Source organism: Eptatretus burgeri, chromosome 7, assembly GCF_056783735.1.
Source record: "Eptatretus burgeri isolate ZD-2024b chromosome 7, Ebu_testis_v1, whole genome shotgun sequence".
NCBI classification, from domain to species: domain Eukaryota; kingdom Metazoa; phylum Chordata; class Myxini; order Myxiniformes; family Myxinidae; genus Eptatretus; species Eptatretus burgeri.
Genome location: NC_140967.1, coordinates 85,769,573 through 85,787,051, shown reverse-complemented (window position 1 = coordinate 85,787,051; position 17,479 = coordinate 85,769,573). Strand labels below are relative to the sequence as shown.

The following is a 17,479-nucleotide window of genomic DNA, read 5'->3' as shown; positions in this document are numbered from 1 at the left end:
TTTTGTACTTCCCTCTCCCATCCCTCTTGTCTCCTGCTCCCCTTGTTATACGTTCTGTGTGTTCGCTGTTATACGAGCCTTGACATTGCATATATATATATATATATATATATATATATATATATATATATATATATATATATATATATATATATATATATATAAAAGTGATCCTTCACTATTGCGAAAAAGGACCAAAAACAATATATCACATGATCTCCCAAAAAATTGTCGATGCGATTTGACAAAACTTGCTGGATGAGTTGGGTAGGTGATTAGATTTGTGAGGGTCGGTGAAACAAGCTGATTAGATTTTGGTTAAAGGGTAACCAAACACTCAGACGACCTCGACGCTAATGTATTCCCTACAAAATAGATATGATGTGTCTTTTTCCGATTTCCGAATGATATAGTCAGTAATTTTGCGATTAAAAGTCGAAATCTTCTTCGGCTTGAAGTTGGCCGTGATGTCACACCTGGAAGTCGACCGCCAGATTAGTATTGTCTCTGGGTTCCATCGCAGTATGATTCAACTCAAACGGCGAATAATTTTGGATTTTCCACAAATATGCCGAGTCAATGTGTCCTTGGTGTTTGCAGTAATACAAATTGATATGGTTTAATGCGACACCAATGGCCGAAAGATCCGATGGTTGCCATAAATTGGACGAGGTTTGTCTGACGTATGCGCGTGTCAAACAGGCCGACAAAATATTTGGTTTTGTGCTTGGAACATTCTACAGAGCATTGTTATGAAACAACAGAGATTGCTAGATCTTCTGGTTATCCACCAGTCCGATTGAGAAAGGATGCCATCTCCATGATTAAGCACAAGAAACAGCTGTCGCTCGAAACTGTAACATCATCTCTCCCCAGCAACCAGCACATGTACTTTCTCTTCCTGTTGCCATTGCCTGGCAATTACCACAAGATCATGTGAAAATAATCATCTATTAATCATAATCAAAAATTTCTGCAAGTCAAATGAACCACCAACTATTTATAGTGGAGAGAATGTATGTATGTATGTATGTATGTGTATGTATGTATGTATATATGTTTGTATGCTCTACTCCTCCAGGAGGATTTGACCAAGGAAACTAAAACTTTCAGCCCCCCACCCCCTCCATCCCCTCTCACCCCTCCACAATCCCCATCAAACATCACCCGAACAGTACCCACCACCACCACCCCACTCCCCCCCCCTTCAACAATCCTCCATCCTCCATCACCCTAACAATACACAACACCACCACACACACCCCTATCCCCAACCACCACTCCCCCCTCCACTGGGATGGGACATTGGTGTGGCATGGAATGGACACGACATGAACACGGACACAAATGCTGTCCCGAGAAAGTAAGACACTGGACGATCCCTTAACATCCAGGACACCTGGTCAGCCTGCAACGGTAGGACAAAGTTTTTGTTGACCGTGTCCGAGTGTGCCTGTGCAGTGTCGGCTGTCAGGTGATGACAGGTATTTCTGCTTGAGTCATATCACTTATTTATCAATAAATACAAAATCCCTTATAAACCGTCAATTCAACAGAAAAACAAAACCTACCAACCCGTTGTGAACATGCGACCGGCATTTTATATTCACAGACACTTCCATTGTCATCATCTTTGTCTGAATCGCTCACCCAAGGTTCAAAGCGATATGGCTACACAACTCCCCCGAAAGTATTTCCATTACTAATTTTGTCTCCAACCTCCTTCTTCTTCTCCTTCTCCTTCTCCTTCTCCTTCTCCTTCTCCTTCTCCTTCTCCTTCTCCTTCTCCTTCTCCTTCTCCTTCTCCTTCTCCTTCTCCTTCTCCTTCTCCTTCTCCTTCTCCTTCTCCTTCTCCTTCTCCTTCTCCTTCTCCTTCTTCTTCTTCTTCTTCCGGCTGCTCCCGTTAGGGGTCGCCACAGCGGATCATCCGTATGATCCGCCTAGTGATTTGGCACATGTTTTACGCCGGATGCCCTTCCTGACGCAACCCAGGTCGCCTCTTACGACACAGGGATATGGTACACCTATTTTAACCGGGGTATACACCGGCCCAGTATACTGGTACTCATTTCGCCGACCTCGGAAGGATGACAGGCTGAGTCAACCCCCTGGTGTATTAATTCAGTGGCCCAACAGGGCTTGAACTCAGGACCTTTTGGATCCCAAGCCGCTGCCCTAACCACTGCGCCAACACCAGGCTAACCATTTTTTCTCCAATAACCATTTTGTCTCCAACCATTTCTTCAAAATTCCACTGATCAGTTTCAGCATTCTGAGGACATTCAGAGTGAAATCAGTGTCTGAATCTGAGCGAGAAATACACTTTCCCTCTGTAAACCACCATTTGGATAAAGATGGGTTCCAGGTGTGATGTCACTTGCTGAAATTGACACTCGGGCGTTTTTTGACATTTGAGATTTCCTTTCAAATGAGACCATGATTAATGATTTTCAATGGTTTTCGGGGGAAAAAAAATTGTGTTTGGCTTCTCCTTTAAGGTCTGGATACAGATCTGGACTATCGGTGGGATACAAAACGTAAACGGTTCAGCATGGCGGAGGTATGCACTTAACCCAGTGCCGTTCCAGTGTTGATACGCTGCAGCATACTGCAGTATGCCATGCTGTGCCACATTAACATCGTTTATGCTATACTGGTGCTATAACATTCTGTACATTCTATGCTGGTGCATTTTGCTGTATGTTGTTGTCCCTTTACTGTCCTTAAATGACTTGTGCACAGTGAAAGGTTCCCCCTCCTCCTCCTCGCCTTCATCTTCTTACTCTTCTTATTCTTACTCTTCTTCTTATTCTTCTTTTTATCTGGCTTTCCTCGTTTGCTTACAAAGTCGTATCGCATGTCCCGCTGTCATGATCCTGAAGCACTACTTTCCTTCATGCTTTCAACCACCATTCCATTCATGGAAGGTACAATGTTTCCATTCATCTTGCTAAACTTAGGATTCAGCAAAGAAACAAGGTGTGCAGCGAGATCCGACTCGCACCTGTTAACTTCTGTCGATACCGCAAAACAAATTCCCCTCCCAGCCATGCGTCCTGCTTCCCCCACCCACTCATCCTGCCGCCTACACCGAGCATCCACTCGTCCTGTCGCCAATGCCCAACACCCAATGTCTTCTCGCCCCTCCCTGCATGGTTCCACCGCCACCACCACACTGTGAGTCCACATTTTTGAATGTCACCCTGCCCCTGAAGTTCACATGATCTTTTTCTCTTCTCTCCTCAATAGTATGGTCGAACATGATTTGAATTCTTGTTCTAATATCAGCAATTTTCTATTCAGGTTACTGCTGCACCTCTAGATATTGTATGCTGAACAGAAGCATTCCTCTCACAGGATGTGTCTCATTACTTTGTCTGTCTCACTGGATATTCTCTCTTTCATTTTCACAGGTCCCTCCCCAGTCCCAGAGGTGACGTTGCTGTCTATTTCGAGATCTCAATTTCTCACTGTCCATTGTCTGCGTGAACCCCTCCAAGACCAATGGAATTCCCTCTCCGCAATCGATTAACGTTTGTTTGTATGGATGAGCATCCACCGAATGATGATAACTATATTTATATATATATATACACACCTGTATTTATTCTATCATGCATTGTCCAGGAACTATCCATCCCAACTCTCTGTTCCTCTTCTGTGACAACTGCAACCGCCACCATTCCAGTTGCCTTTCTGGTGATGTCACGGCCTCTCATCCGGACCTCGTAATAACAAAATTTCTATCTCCATCTTCTCTCATTCCTCCTCTGACCATGTTCTTGTCAATCCCCAAATCCCTTTGGCTATTGTTGGGGAGTGACCTCAATACTGCAGAATTTGGCTGTTCACGCAGGCAAACTGGCAGGGACTGTAATCTGCCCTCTCCAAAAAGGATTGGGCTGTCATTTCCACAGCATCTGATATTAATTCTGCCTGGGAATAATTTCATCAAAGCATCCTCTCTCTCATTTACCGGTTTATCACATCCCGTCTGCGGCTTTCCTAACCATTCCCTTGGCCCCCAGAGCATGGAATTCTGTGGCAAAGCAGCTTGTTTTCGCAACATGCAAGGATATTCTGATTCGAGGAATTTATCGTTCACTCCATAAGACTCACAACAAGTGAATGTTGATCCTTCGGCAAGGCAGAAACTTCACCTTACTCATCTCAAGGCTGAACCCTCCACCCATATTCCTTCCTCAAAACTTGTAAGGTTAATCTCTGGTGGATGCTCCACTTTATCCCCTCCCTCACCTCATATGCAGACTTTGTTCGAGATCACACAAAATGTCTCAACTTTGCCCAAATCTTGTGTACTCAACACACCCCACTCTGTTCTCATTTTACCCCTTCGTGATCGTGATCTATACTGGACTTTGTGTGTTTGTTTTCCTCACCCAGGAAAAAAAAAACGATTTTTTTTTCCTTGCAAGGAAACTTCAATACAGGTGGTGCTGAGCATCAGGGAAGAAAGTAACACGTAGCATTTGTATGGGCTTTGGTGTGACTCGGCCTGTTTTGGGCTTAAACTGCTGACCTCCCAGACTTGGAGTGGATGCTCCAACAGTTACGCCACCGACAAGATGAAAGCTAAAGTTTTGTCCAGCTTTGACTGGCCTGCATCAGTGAAGGTACAGCTGGCATCAATGCCTATGTTCTCAAATCCAGCCGTGCTGTTTTTGCTTCTCCACAGTCTGTGCTTTTTAGCCTGTTTTTCTTTCGCCACTTCCCATCTGTGTGGAGGTCAACTAACGTCACTCCCGTTTAGAAGAAGGGTGCTAAAACAGACTCTCTCAACTCCAAATCCTGTCCTGGCCACTCACCTCTGGACACGATGTTGCTTCTTTCTCAGCAATAAACGGATCCCCTAAATCTCCATCAAGAGGTCAGGACTGTCTCACTGGAAATATCTCAGGCAATTCAACATGGTGGTATCCTGCGCTGCTGGACAACCTTATCGCCTGTAGTAGACAAGGCTGCTCTCATACCTGGCTTTCTTACTTCCGAAACACGTGCACTCTATATGTTGCTATCATTGCATCTCTCCTCTACCAGGAGAGATTGTTATCACACAAGGAAGTCTTGCACCCAGTCTTCATCTTCATTCATATATGGTACCTAAATTCCTTTAATGATTCTCTGGAAAACCCACTTTTGCTTTTTGCAGATGACTACATTGTGTAATGCAGTCACAGATAGGCAGGCACCAGCTGCATCTCTCACTGCTGATCTGAAATTCATTAGCTGTGGTTTGACAATTCACATATCTTTCAATCCTGACAAATCTCAGTCTCTCATTGTTAATCCACAAGGATTATAAAATGAATCCACCTATCAATTTGATTGGTCGCCACTGAAAATGTTCATCCCCTTGAACTTATTGATGTCACCATCAGACACGAGCTACTCTGGACTGACCAAAGAGCAAAGTTGGCCTCAAAAAACAGCTGCAAACAATATAATTTCCATAGTTTCAATTCATACTTTCAAAACTCCAAACTATTCAGTCAACAAGATCCACCCTCCATATATATATATACTGTATATATTTACCATGACAGGCTGTCAACCCCACCTGGTGGTAGCTCAGCAGCTGACTGAGCTTGAACCCAGGACCCTCATATCCCAAGCCTGCCACCCTAACCACCAAGTATATATATATATATATATATATATATATATATATATATATATATATATATATATATATATATATATATATATATATATATATATATATATATATATATATATATATTATACTCCGCCCATGCTCTTCGAGCTGAAGAAAGCTGCAAAAAGCAACCATGAAAGGCTCCCAAGGTAAGCTATTTACCATTTCAAACCCTTCCCAGAGTTTCTCCACAGCTGTAAAGACATTCACAAATAGTACACACATGAGAATCCCAATGCTACACACCCCCTCAGCTGCCAGACCAGTTTCATCGCTTATTGGTGAATCATTAGCAACAGCACAAACAGAAACGCATACCATCGAGGATCCCAAGCATGTACCACATGCAAATGTTTGCTTTTGACCCGAAAGACGTCTCTGTGGATGTTCCCTCTCTGGGGTGCAGTGATCTATAAAATTGAGAATTAAATTCTTTTCCTGGTATTGGCTGCAGTACAATCCTACGAAGATGTCGGGGGCTGTAGCTCTGCTAAGTTCATGCCTTATATAGGTGGAGCCTATGAAACTGGTTTGCAAGACGACCCTTTTAAAAATTTATATCTATTATATATTGTTACGGCACTGTAGTTCAGGGGTTACCACGAGGCGGCTCCCCGGACCCTCTTCTTGACCTCCAAACCTGAGGCCGTTAGCCACGGATAACTCTGTGGCCCAACGGGTTGCTAGGCAACCACGGACGTCGCGTTAAGCCACCAAACCCAGCAGGGTTCTCGCTCTTTAACTTCCACATTAACTGACTGGTGGTTTGGTGATCTCATTTGGGGCATCAGGTCCTCACCGTCCACCCGTCTACTTAATACGTACGACCGAGCAAACTGTGGTTGAATGTTGGCTATCATTTTGAGCCAATTAGTAGGGTAAAATGTCCCATCTATCTCTTTCTATACACTATGTCAACTCATTTGAGGAATGGACAATTGAACATGTTTGAAAGATGCTTACCAACAAGACAGCAAGCATTTATTCACAGTCAAGCAAGGCACTGATTATTGAGCACGTATTTACAAAGTGCATAGGAATAAATCAGCACGTATAACAATGAAAGACACAAAAGAACAGCGATTTTATGTCTTAGCACTTATTGAGCCCCTTCTGCAATCTTACTTATGCTATACACAGTACAGTCGTGCCATCATAAACATTCTGGGAAACATGCAGAGCACGAAGAAGAAAGAAGCAGAGCGAGGCTTGACTGCGGCCCATGACTCACCCTGGCGTGAACAGGCGGGCTCGCCCTCATCCCAAAGTGGAGGGAAGGGAAGGAATGGAAGGCAGAGAGAAGTATGTGTTGGTGTGATATAAAACGAGAGAAATGGCATATGCAGCGTAGGTTTAGAGGAGAGGTGTGATGTGCAAATGAGAGCCTTGCCCTGATGGGTCAAGAGGCCAATCATTGATAGCTCTTTTGAATGGTGACCACTCTTTTGTGCTTCTCAAGTCGATGAATTGTGGTTCTTAAAGAAAGAAAGGAAAGATCGTGTAAGTCAGTTATGGAGCTATTATCACGCACCAAAGACCTTGGCACTTCCGTTCTCAGGCCTCGGCCCTGTGCTTGTCTCGCCACAACACACTTCGTCCAGCGAAGCTTGTCTTGGTTACAGTGCAGCTCGTATCGGTTCCATTGCAGCTTCTCCTGGCAGTCGATTCTTCATAGTAAAAACAGCGCAGGCAGCTTCCTTCTCGTCAGGTCCTCGGTGTGTTCCAACAACAGCGAACGGTTCTTGGGCGTCGCCGTTTAAGCCTCCCGTGACAGGTGGGGCCACGAGAGGGCAGAGAGTGTTCGAGGAGAGTGGGGGATGGGGAGAGCCACGCTGAGGATAGAGCAAGAAGTGGAAAGGTGTCAAAGTATCTCCCTGAAGTACCTCATAGGTCGTATCAAACATCTCCAATCGCCCATCTGGTGTGATGAGAGTGGCCTTGGTGTTGTGGTATAAAGGAGCGATACAGTTGACGAGAGCTTGAGGGACGTTATGCATGCTTAAGATCTTTGGAATGCATGCTCTTTATGCATCATCGAAGGCTTTCTGGAAATCAATAACTATCATCACCAGATCTGTCTGATCTATTTTGGTGACCTATAAATGCCATAATTGGTGTTCAGGACAAGAATATTGAAACATTAATTTGTCTGGTGTATCACACATTGCAGGAACATCAATCTTCTGCACTACCTTATCACCATTCTCGAAAGGAAGTTTGCAGATGTTATCAACATCCAGAATGATCTGCAGAATGTTCCAGAAGCAGCAAAAGTCAAGTGAGAATGGAACCCCAATAAGAATTGTTGAACTTTGTTTCCTTGAAGTGCCAACTGGCAGTTGTGCTACTGAACACTTGTGCTGAGAATAATCATAAGGAAGAGGCCGATGCAGTTTACTTTATATGCCCATAAAAAGTTGCATTCCCAATTGCTTATTGAAGCAAGCTGCTTTGCATCTTTCATCTGCATCGTCATTTCATTCGATGCTTTCTGAAATGTGCAAATATAGATGACACGATTCCAAAATCTGTGTTCTTCAAACCTTATAAAACTACTTAGGAGAACAAATAATAAATGAAACTGATTGTTTTTGTCACTGATGTGTTTAATTATATTTCTCTCAATTGCAGTTTGACAGAGCTGGACAAGGAGATGAGCAACATAAGATTGGGTTTGAGAGCATTGGAGGAGGTATGTTTACGCATCATGAAGCCTGTGGCTCAAACCAGGCACGGCCTGCACTTTAAATAGTTTTGCGAAGAAGAGAAGAGAACCTTCAAATTGCTTTATTTAATCTGTTTGGCATATGTTGTTTGGACCATTAAGACTGGGATAAGTCTTACCATGCTGCTGTTTTTGCTCACATCTGGCGTTCAAGTAGCCGACTCTTTCGTGTTTGTTTTGTCATCTCCAAAGTATGTGTACAGTATATGCATTTGTTCTTATAATCCTTCTGGAAACTTCTCCGAGTCGCTCCCTCCACCACTTTTTCCACCCTCACCTTCTTTGCGTCTTTCATCATTGCATTCTGGTAAACTGAGCAACCGTATGCTGCACTGTTACTGCATTCCTTCGTTCTGTAGTTAACCATCTCCTCAGCCATCTCTGGAACAGGAACAATATTTTGGGAACCACTGATGCAGCTCTACTGTGAACATTCCCGCAGGAGCTGAATTTTCAGAGCACGCATCCGACTTCACCGGGGGACAAGTTTGTTCCAGTTATGAGCGATTTCATCACGGTCGCAAGTTTTGGGTTCTCGGAGCTTGAAGATCAATTGACGGAAGCGAAAGAAAAGGTAAATTTGAAATTACATTTCTCTTAATTATTATATTCTCCTTTCCTTGTTTTGTTTTTCCTCATCCCCATCCCTTGCTATTCTTTCTGATACTCCAGCCACCGCCCAACGGTTGAGTTCTGTTTTTAAGGTTTTTTTTTTTCTAAATATAATCTCCCGCTTTGGTGCAAATACATGTGCTCAGCAGCTGTGTTGGAATTACTGTGGTTTTATATTTGCGCATGGATAATTTAGCCACAGCAGTTCTAAATAATAATGAAAATCTGGGATTTGAGAAATATCAACGTGTGTGGGAAATAATTAAAAGCAAAAATCAGGATTAATTTTGAGAACACAACTCTATATTCGATACAAACAGGGATATTTCGAGTTTTACTTCTTCCTTGTTTGCAATACCATTTCCTCCAAATTAATTAATTAATCCACTGCATCGTGCGAATGCTTTTGCATCCTGCTGGCATGCTTTTCCTTGACTTGTAAATGCTACGAATAATTTGGTGAGAAATTTCTATCGGCTGAAGAGTGTCCAAGATTTATATTTTATTGCTCTGCATTGTCTCAGGATCTCTTTCTCTCTCTCTCTCTCTCTCTCTCTCTCTCTCTCTCTCTCTCTCTCTCTCTCTCTCTCTCTCTCTCTCTCTCTCTCTCTCACTCTCTCACTCTCTCACTCTCTCACTCTCTCACTCTCTCACTCTCTCACTCTCTCACTCTCTCACTCTCTCACTCTCTCACTCTCTCACTCTCTCACTCTCTCACTCTCTCACTCTCTCACTCTCTCACTCTCTCTCACTCATGGTTTGTGCATCCCATCCCATCGACAGCTATTCTATCCATCCTCTCGACCCTAGTACACCGAATCCTGTGGTGACACAGTTGTGGTCAAACAGCTTGCATTCTCAACATAGAAGGTTATCTTGACCGAGGGCAACTTTAGGGTGGTCTGTATGGTTTGCAACAAGTGTGTATGGCTTCCACCTGAAAGCAAGCCAGAAAATGTCATCATGCAAATCTCTCCACTGAATTCTCCAATCGGTCTCCTCTTTCTTCAAAGTCCTCATGGTGCCTTGTTGAGTTCTTCTCCGGTGTGCGCCCCCCCTCCCACCCCCCTTTCACTGATCCCAAATACTTTCACCGCATACATTTAACCCAAATCCCATGGAAGCCGCGGAATAACTCGACTCGGTGCTTGCCTCCAAATCTCATGTACCGAACCAATCCCGCTTTGTCTCGACCTTCCCTCCTCATACCCACTGCCGACTACACTTGTCTTTCACATCTGAGAAAGTATAGATGGTTCTGGAGGGATGCCTCCTCATCGAAACTTGTCTCGTGATCGGTGACGGACCCAGATGGCATCAGTGCCTTTGTTTTCAAATCTTACTCTGCTGCTGATCTTGCTTCTCCTGTCAGTTGTAATCTCCATTTGTGAATTTCAGAAGGTGGAACACAGTCCTCCCAAGACTCAAAGTATCCACCTCCATTTTGGTAAGGGATCACATTTTGAGGACCAGGTTGTGAAGTTTTATTGTTCTCATGTCTTTGTTCCTCCATGAAACATGATTCTTGTGAAACATGGATGCCTCCCAAACGTGAAACGTACTAATATTTCTCATGAAACATGCCGGCGTCCTGTAGGGACATGCCCACGACCTGCAGGGTGGCTCCCGCGCAGTGTACACCGGCCTCCACAGGGTCCAGGCTAAATTTAGGAATAGCCCCAGAGGATGAGTTGGTAAATCTTTTATATGACTTATTCAGTTGATCCTTGAATTGTTCGCTCTTTCCATGCATCCCCCATACTTCGTGCACAGAATGCACTTTGCAGAAGAGGATGATCTCCTTCTCCTCTCTACTCCAGTTCACCTCTTTCTCTTGTAGGTTTTGGGGTAGGTGGCACCTCTTCAGCTTTCTGCTTCAATGCAGAGCTCTGTCTCATCGTGAGATTGAAATATTCTTGCTCACTGGAGAAAGCGTAATATGTATTATTTCCGGCACACATTCTGGCTGCTCTGTGTGGCTGCACAGACATTGGTCTCAGCATCAGAGCTGTTGTGTCTCTTTATTGACTTTTTGTAATGGTTTGCTATCATTTATGGTCATCTTTGGTTATAGCCAGTCAGATGGCTTTTCTAACGGACCCTGGGGCCCCTTTGGCTTTTCATCGGTCACTGATGGCACTCAAGAGAGACGTTCCAAGAAGGTAAATGCCCAAACCACTCTTCTCCTTTGTGTGCCAACTTCAGCATGCCCTTCTTTGGCAGATTCCCATCTGCCTGGACGTCAGCTTACGTCACTCCCATTCACAATAAGGGTACATAAACAGATCTTCTCACAGACAGACCAGAAAGATTACTTACAATCATTAAAGCAAAGTCATGGAATGCTTCATTGCTCCTCATGTCGTCTTTCATTTTTTTCAAACAGCGTGATCTCTGACCATCAGCTAAGATTCCATCTAAGTCACTCAGGGTGTAGAGGTTGTTGCTTCTCTCCCAACAATGGTTGGAGGCCCTAATTCTCAAACAAGAGGTCTGGAGAAAATCCCTGGACATAGCTTGAACATTAAACACCATCTGGCATCCTGATCTCTTTATCATCATGCTGAATCATGTGGTGACACAAATGTCACTTCCATTTGTGGAAGGAAAATAAAATTGAGTTCTGACACTTAATCACATTTCAAAATCCACATCGCAAGAAATTGATTGAAATTATTTGCAAAGTTGGCATTTATTCAGCTGTCACTTAAATTCCCTCTTTTATCTGTGGCAAAAAGGCCACCTTCATACCTGGCTTTCTGAATCGCTCCATTCACGCAGTCAATACATTTCTATCAATGGAATCCTTTCCTCTTTCCTCTTAGTAGAGGTTGGAGTGCCCCAATGCAGTCTTTTACTAGGCTCTTGGAAAATCTAGGCTAGGAGTAGCAAGGTGACGAGCTTAAAAGGCAATGTGCTGACAACAAGTGGACACACCAAGCAAGGTAATGAATGAACAGGACAAGAGGGGAGAAAGGAGGGGAGGAACTACTAACCGGCAAGTAATGTGGTTGGGTTAGATTGAGTTAAGTTGGGAAGAAAAATCACATGAGTATAGAAATGGGGTGTGATGTGACGTCAGATGGTGGTACACCACCTTCTTGAAGTAGTGGAGGGAAGAGAGCAATTAAACCACATCCAGAAGGTAGTTCTCAAAACGGGAGAAAAGCAGAACCAAAGAGTGGAGGAAGGTGAAAAGCCTGGATTTTGGGAGTTGAAACGGGAGGTGGTTACTCGAAGAATGTGTGTGTCCTGGAGGAACAGGGAAGGTTTGGAGGCTAAGAGAGAATAGTAAATGTCTTGTTCCTCGTATGCATAAATGGCCTTTCAGGATTGTAATGTCTTCACGCCGTGGAAACGAAGGGATGCATGGGTAACGATGAAGAGTAGGGGGGAATTCCAATGGGTGGATAAGATGGATACAGAAGCAAAATTTTGGTGGAAGGGAGTGTTTTAATGGGTGTCAAAAAGTTCATGATTTTCGATGGGGGATGATCTGAAATAGTGGTGAACAGCTGTCTTGAAGACCTGGAAGGAAGAATGAGATTGAAAAGAATGTGGAAGTTGTTCCACAGGTGGAGAAAAATAGGAACAAATGAGTAGAAGGGAGCAGTAATTCTGGATTTTGGAAGTTTCACTCGAAAGGGATTGCTGATCGACCAGGTCTGCTGTGCAGAAACCTGGGGGAGACAAAGCATGGAGAGGGAAGAGGGTTCAAGACCAGAAAGGTGATGAAAGAATACAGAGAAACCATCGACCTGTCTGTGATGGCAAAGTGATAGGACCATCGACTCTGCTTCATTGCGGGAGATTCCAATGATTTTGAAGGCCTTGATTTCCACGGTGTCAAAGTGACCAAGGTGTGAGGCAAGGGCACCATCCCAGAGGAGAGAACAGTTTTCCATCAAGCTGCGGATGAAAGTCTTGTAGGTGGATAGGAGTTCAGGAGTGCCAAGGAAGGACTTTGCACGAGGAAGGATGTCCAGTTGTTGACTGGCTTTGGATGCCAACTTTGAAATGCTGTTTGCCCAAGAAAGATCATGGCTTAGACTAAAACTCACAAGTTTTAGGCACTGAAGTTATTTGAGAGGGTTTTTAAGAAAGTAGATTGGAGGGTTTGTCATAGTGTCCTTTAAGTCAGTCAGTCAGACAGACAGAGTGGTTTCTCAGAATTAAAAGACATATTCCAAGTGTTTGACCAGTTTGTGATTTTATCAAGGTCTGAAGAGAGGGAAGAGGCTGCTGCCAGCCTCTCTGAAGGATGAGGGTTGTCACAGTAGAGAGTGGAGTCATTAACAAAGAGATAAAGAGGATTTTCTAGTCAGAGAGATAATTTATGAAGATTAAGAATAGGATGGGACCTAGAACACTGCCTTTGAAGACTCCAGCCTTGACAGGTAGAGTTGATGAAATTATTCCTTTGAGAGCCACACGTTGGCTCCGAGCGTGAAGGAAGCCAGTAACCCAATGGTGGAGTTGGCCTTGGATGCCATCGGCAGACAGGTTAAATACCAAAATCCAGGCTTACTGCCACTGTTTTGTTAATATTTTCTCCAACTGTAGACATGACTTCTGGAGGCTGTGCAACACCTCTCTTCTTTCCAGTGCTTTAGTTTGGTGGTGCACAACCATGTCATGTCGTCCTCCATCCTTACCCTTGATCTTTTTTAGCAACCATCAACCCCTCTCCCCTCCCGCCACCCAAACATCTTCTCATAAGTTACTACGTGTCCTTCCTTCATCTCTTTCCTCTTTTCCTGTTCATTCATTCTGTTCCTTGTTGGCTACCTGTTGTCCCTTCTGATCACTGTTCGTGCCTTGCCTTTTTGCCCTCTATCCACTCACTTTCCAAGAGCTTTGTTTTTGTATGCAAACAAAAAGGCTCACGAGGACTGTATATTTAATTTAATGTAGCAACAAGCTTTGTTGTTTGAAAAGAAAAAAAAATGGTCAAGATCGTGATTTAAAGCATTTCCATTAATACCATCATTATTTACACGCTGTGACTGAGTTTATATACAATATAAATGGCCGCTGACTTGTTTTGAGATAAGCAATGATTGCAATGGTTGAGTCAAATTTCCACTGTTTACTGCAGGGTGTAGGGTTACGGAGGAGTGAGGGGATGGGAGATATATGGAATTGTGCTGTGCACATTGGGAGAATTGGACGTTGTGGTTGTGGGGTGGTGGAGGGTAATTGTCATAAATAATTTTGGCATTAATAAATAACTATAAATATTAAAATGGCTTTTAAAGTCTAAATAATAAAATGACTTTTTGATTATACATATTAAAATGGCCATTTGAAGATCAATTTATCGATCAATATAAATATAAGCATTGACGATTGAGGATCAATTTATACATTGGTATAAATATTAAAATGGCCTTTTGAGGATCAATTTGTAGATCAGTGTAAATATTAACATGGCCTGTGGAGGATAAATTTAGCCTGGTGTTGGCTTAGCGGTTAAGGTGGCTGGTTTGGGACCTTAGGGTCTTGAGTTTGAGCTCCTGTTGACCGTTCGTTGAATTAACACCAAGTGGGGATGACTCAGCCTGTCATCCTTCCGAGGTCGGCGAAATGAGTACCAGTGTACTGGGGTAATAACCATTTGGGGTAACCTGCATCGGAGTGGCAACCCGTCCAGGAATGTACTCTTTACCAATGAAACTGCCTCAGCAGCTCGATGTGCTTTTATGACACGAAAGGAATGGTATTATATTATTATTGTTATTATTATTATTATTATTATTATTATTATTATTATTAAGGATCAATTGAAGCATTAGTATAAATATGAAAATGGCCTTTTGAAGATCAATCAATGAATATTTAAATGGTCTTTTGAGGACAATCAATAAATATTAGAATGGCTTTTTGAGGATTTTTGGATCTTCTGGTGAAACTCCCAAAATACAGAATCACTGCTCACCTCCACTCATTCCAGCTATGGAACCAACTTTCACATTCTCTTCAATCTCATTCTTCCCTCCAAGTCTTCACCACCATCTCAGCTGTTCACCACCATCTCAGCTGTTCACCACCATCTCAGCTGTTCACCACCATCTCAGACCATCCCCCATCCAAAATCATGCTCTTTTCTATGCCTAACTCCCCCTCCTCCAAGTTTTATTTCTGAATTTCCATGTTTTCCTTCCTGATAGTTTCCTTCTGTATCCATATTGTCCACCTCATGCATCCTGTCATTACTCTCATTCCTCCTCATACCCATTATTTGTCCAAGTCTCTCTCTCTATTTTGTCCTTCAGCCATGCTGTTAGTGTCGTCGTCCCCCACCCCTCTCTCTCTCTACTGTTCTTTTTGTGCTGTTGCATGCTGATCCATTCAGTGTTCCGGCTCCTCCACGAGCCTTGACTGTATACAGATAAGAAATAAAAACTTCCCTCGTTTATTTGTGGCAAGTAGTGAAGTTTTCAATAATGGGTAACTAAGGAAGACAAAGGCTAAAAGGTCATTTGAAAGTATGGAAGTGAGGATGGACAACTTTATTTCAGTACTTTGCTTTTGAGGGAGAGGCCAACCATTTTAGTGCGAATGACTCCGTTTTCCCTTACAAAAATGTTGTAAATGGGTTCCTTTGGTAATCAATGGTAGATGTACAGATAATGGACAAAAAAATAGGACTGCTCATTCCGAAGCTCACCTGGATCAGGAGCAACAGTCACTCAAACCCCCCTTAGACCTCCTTAGACCCTGATGTTGTTTTTTTAATGCCGTGAACAAACTTTGGTACATCACGGGTGATGATGTAGGATGTGGTCAAATTTCATCAAAATCGTGTGTGGAGTTTCAGAGAAGAGAGCAAGTACCTATTTTTGAATGGTAGGTCACCCCCCCCCCCCGTGGAACCCCTCAATGAGCGCCAATTTTGACACGGTCAATACACCTTCGTTAGGCATGAGATACAAAGTTTGTGGCAAGGTTTCATCAAAATCTTGTTTGGTTCAAGTGATGATGATTGAAGTGTTAACAGACTGACTGACTCGCTCACTGACTGACTGACTGACTGATTCACTCACTCACTCACTCACTCACTCAATGAGGGACACTGCTCAATCGCATAAGCTCACTTCACTAAAGTGCAGGTGAGCTAAAAAAGGAAACACCTGGGTAAATGAGGGACACCAAGTAACGGCTTCCACACAAGTCTGGCCCATGTGTTAATTAAGCAAATAACATCCCAGCATGCTTAGGGTCATGTATAAAAATGCTGCACAGGCCTGGCTGCCTATAATTATGGCGAGCATGGCTGCAAGAGGAAATCCAGTGAAGTGTTCCAGCAAGAGGAGAAAGTGTTCCAGTGAAGCAAGGTGTTCACCCTTGCTTGATCTATAGACAAGAATGTGGAATCGACAGCCGATGGTACCCACTCAAAGGCTCAACACTGTGGATTAATGTGTAACCAGCTCTACCGAAAAGCTTTGCAATTAATCCTGTTTGCACGCAAAATAACTAGTGCTATCATCTTGTACATTACGAGTAGACATTAAGCGAGTGACCACTGAGCGACATTACCTCTGTTGATTGCTTCCCCAAATGAACTTCCTGCATTTCCAATTTTTTTCTCAGTGTGCATGAGGATTGCAATTGCAAGTTCCTTGGAGTATACTTGTATGCTTTTGTTTGGGAATGTCGCAATTGTGTATGTTCTGGTGCTTGGTAAAATATACCAGAAAAAAATTCATATAAAGCTAAGCTGGCTTAAAATAACTACACATCTTTTACAAGAAAAGTACAAGGCCTTGTTAGTGTTCCTGGAAGGAAATGTTATTTTGCTGCAAAACCACTTGATTGGGGTTGGATTAAGATGATTCCAAGTTTTTTGTGGCATTGCATATGCTGGCTTCAGCTTATACTTTCCTCGATCGCTCTCACATCCAACACACAGTTCAACAAGGCTATTGGCCACTTTGGAGAGGAAGTAGGCCGTACGCAGCCCGAGGAGTTTTTTGGCACCTTCGACCTTTTCCTGCAGTCCTTCACAGAAGCGCAACAGGAATTGGAAGCCATGAAACGGCGGAAAGAGGAGGAAGAGCGACGGGCGCGCGTTGAAGCACAGGTACGTTCAAAGACGAGACATTGACCTCGCTTAACTGATCAAAGGCTGGTATTTTGATGCAAATAAATTTCATATCTATATTCTGTGTCTACTATATACTGCACTATATATATATATATATATATATATATAGATATATATATATATATATATATATATATATATATATATATATATATATATATGTGTGTACAGACATGACAGAAGTAAATAGACACCTTAAATTTCTTCATTTCATCTGTATAACAGTTTTACTCAGTGATTTGTACTAATATGCAACGATATATTTGCAGAATGAAGTTATTGGATCTTGTATGACAAATCAACTATGTCTCGAACCCAGGAAGCACACAAATTTTCCGATTTTCAAAGAGGACGA

The 17,479-nt window shown here is 43.0% G+C and overlaps 1 protein-coding gene across 6 annotated transcripts in view; it reads left to right on the top strand.

The window, feature by feature from the left end:
- Positions 1-17,479, top strand: part of LOC147023669 (disheveled-associated activator of morphogenesis 2-like) — a 232,218-nt gene that overhangs the window by 169,310 nt on the left and 45,429 nt on the right. For all 6 annotated transcript variants that reach the window (XM_085889357.1, XM_085889361.1, XM_085889360.1 and 3 more), the window contains exons 22-25: positions 7,848-7,955; positions 8,309-8,369; positions 8,845-8,976; positions 16,930-17,100. In XM_085889357.1, coding sequence (XP_085745483.1) covers positions 7,848-7,955; positions 8,309-8,369; positions 8,845-8,976; positions 16,930-17,100 — 472 coding nt within the window. The remainder of the gene's footprint in view (positions 1-7,847; positions 7,956-8,308; positions 8,370-8,844; positions 8,977-16,929; positions 17,101-17,479) is intronic.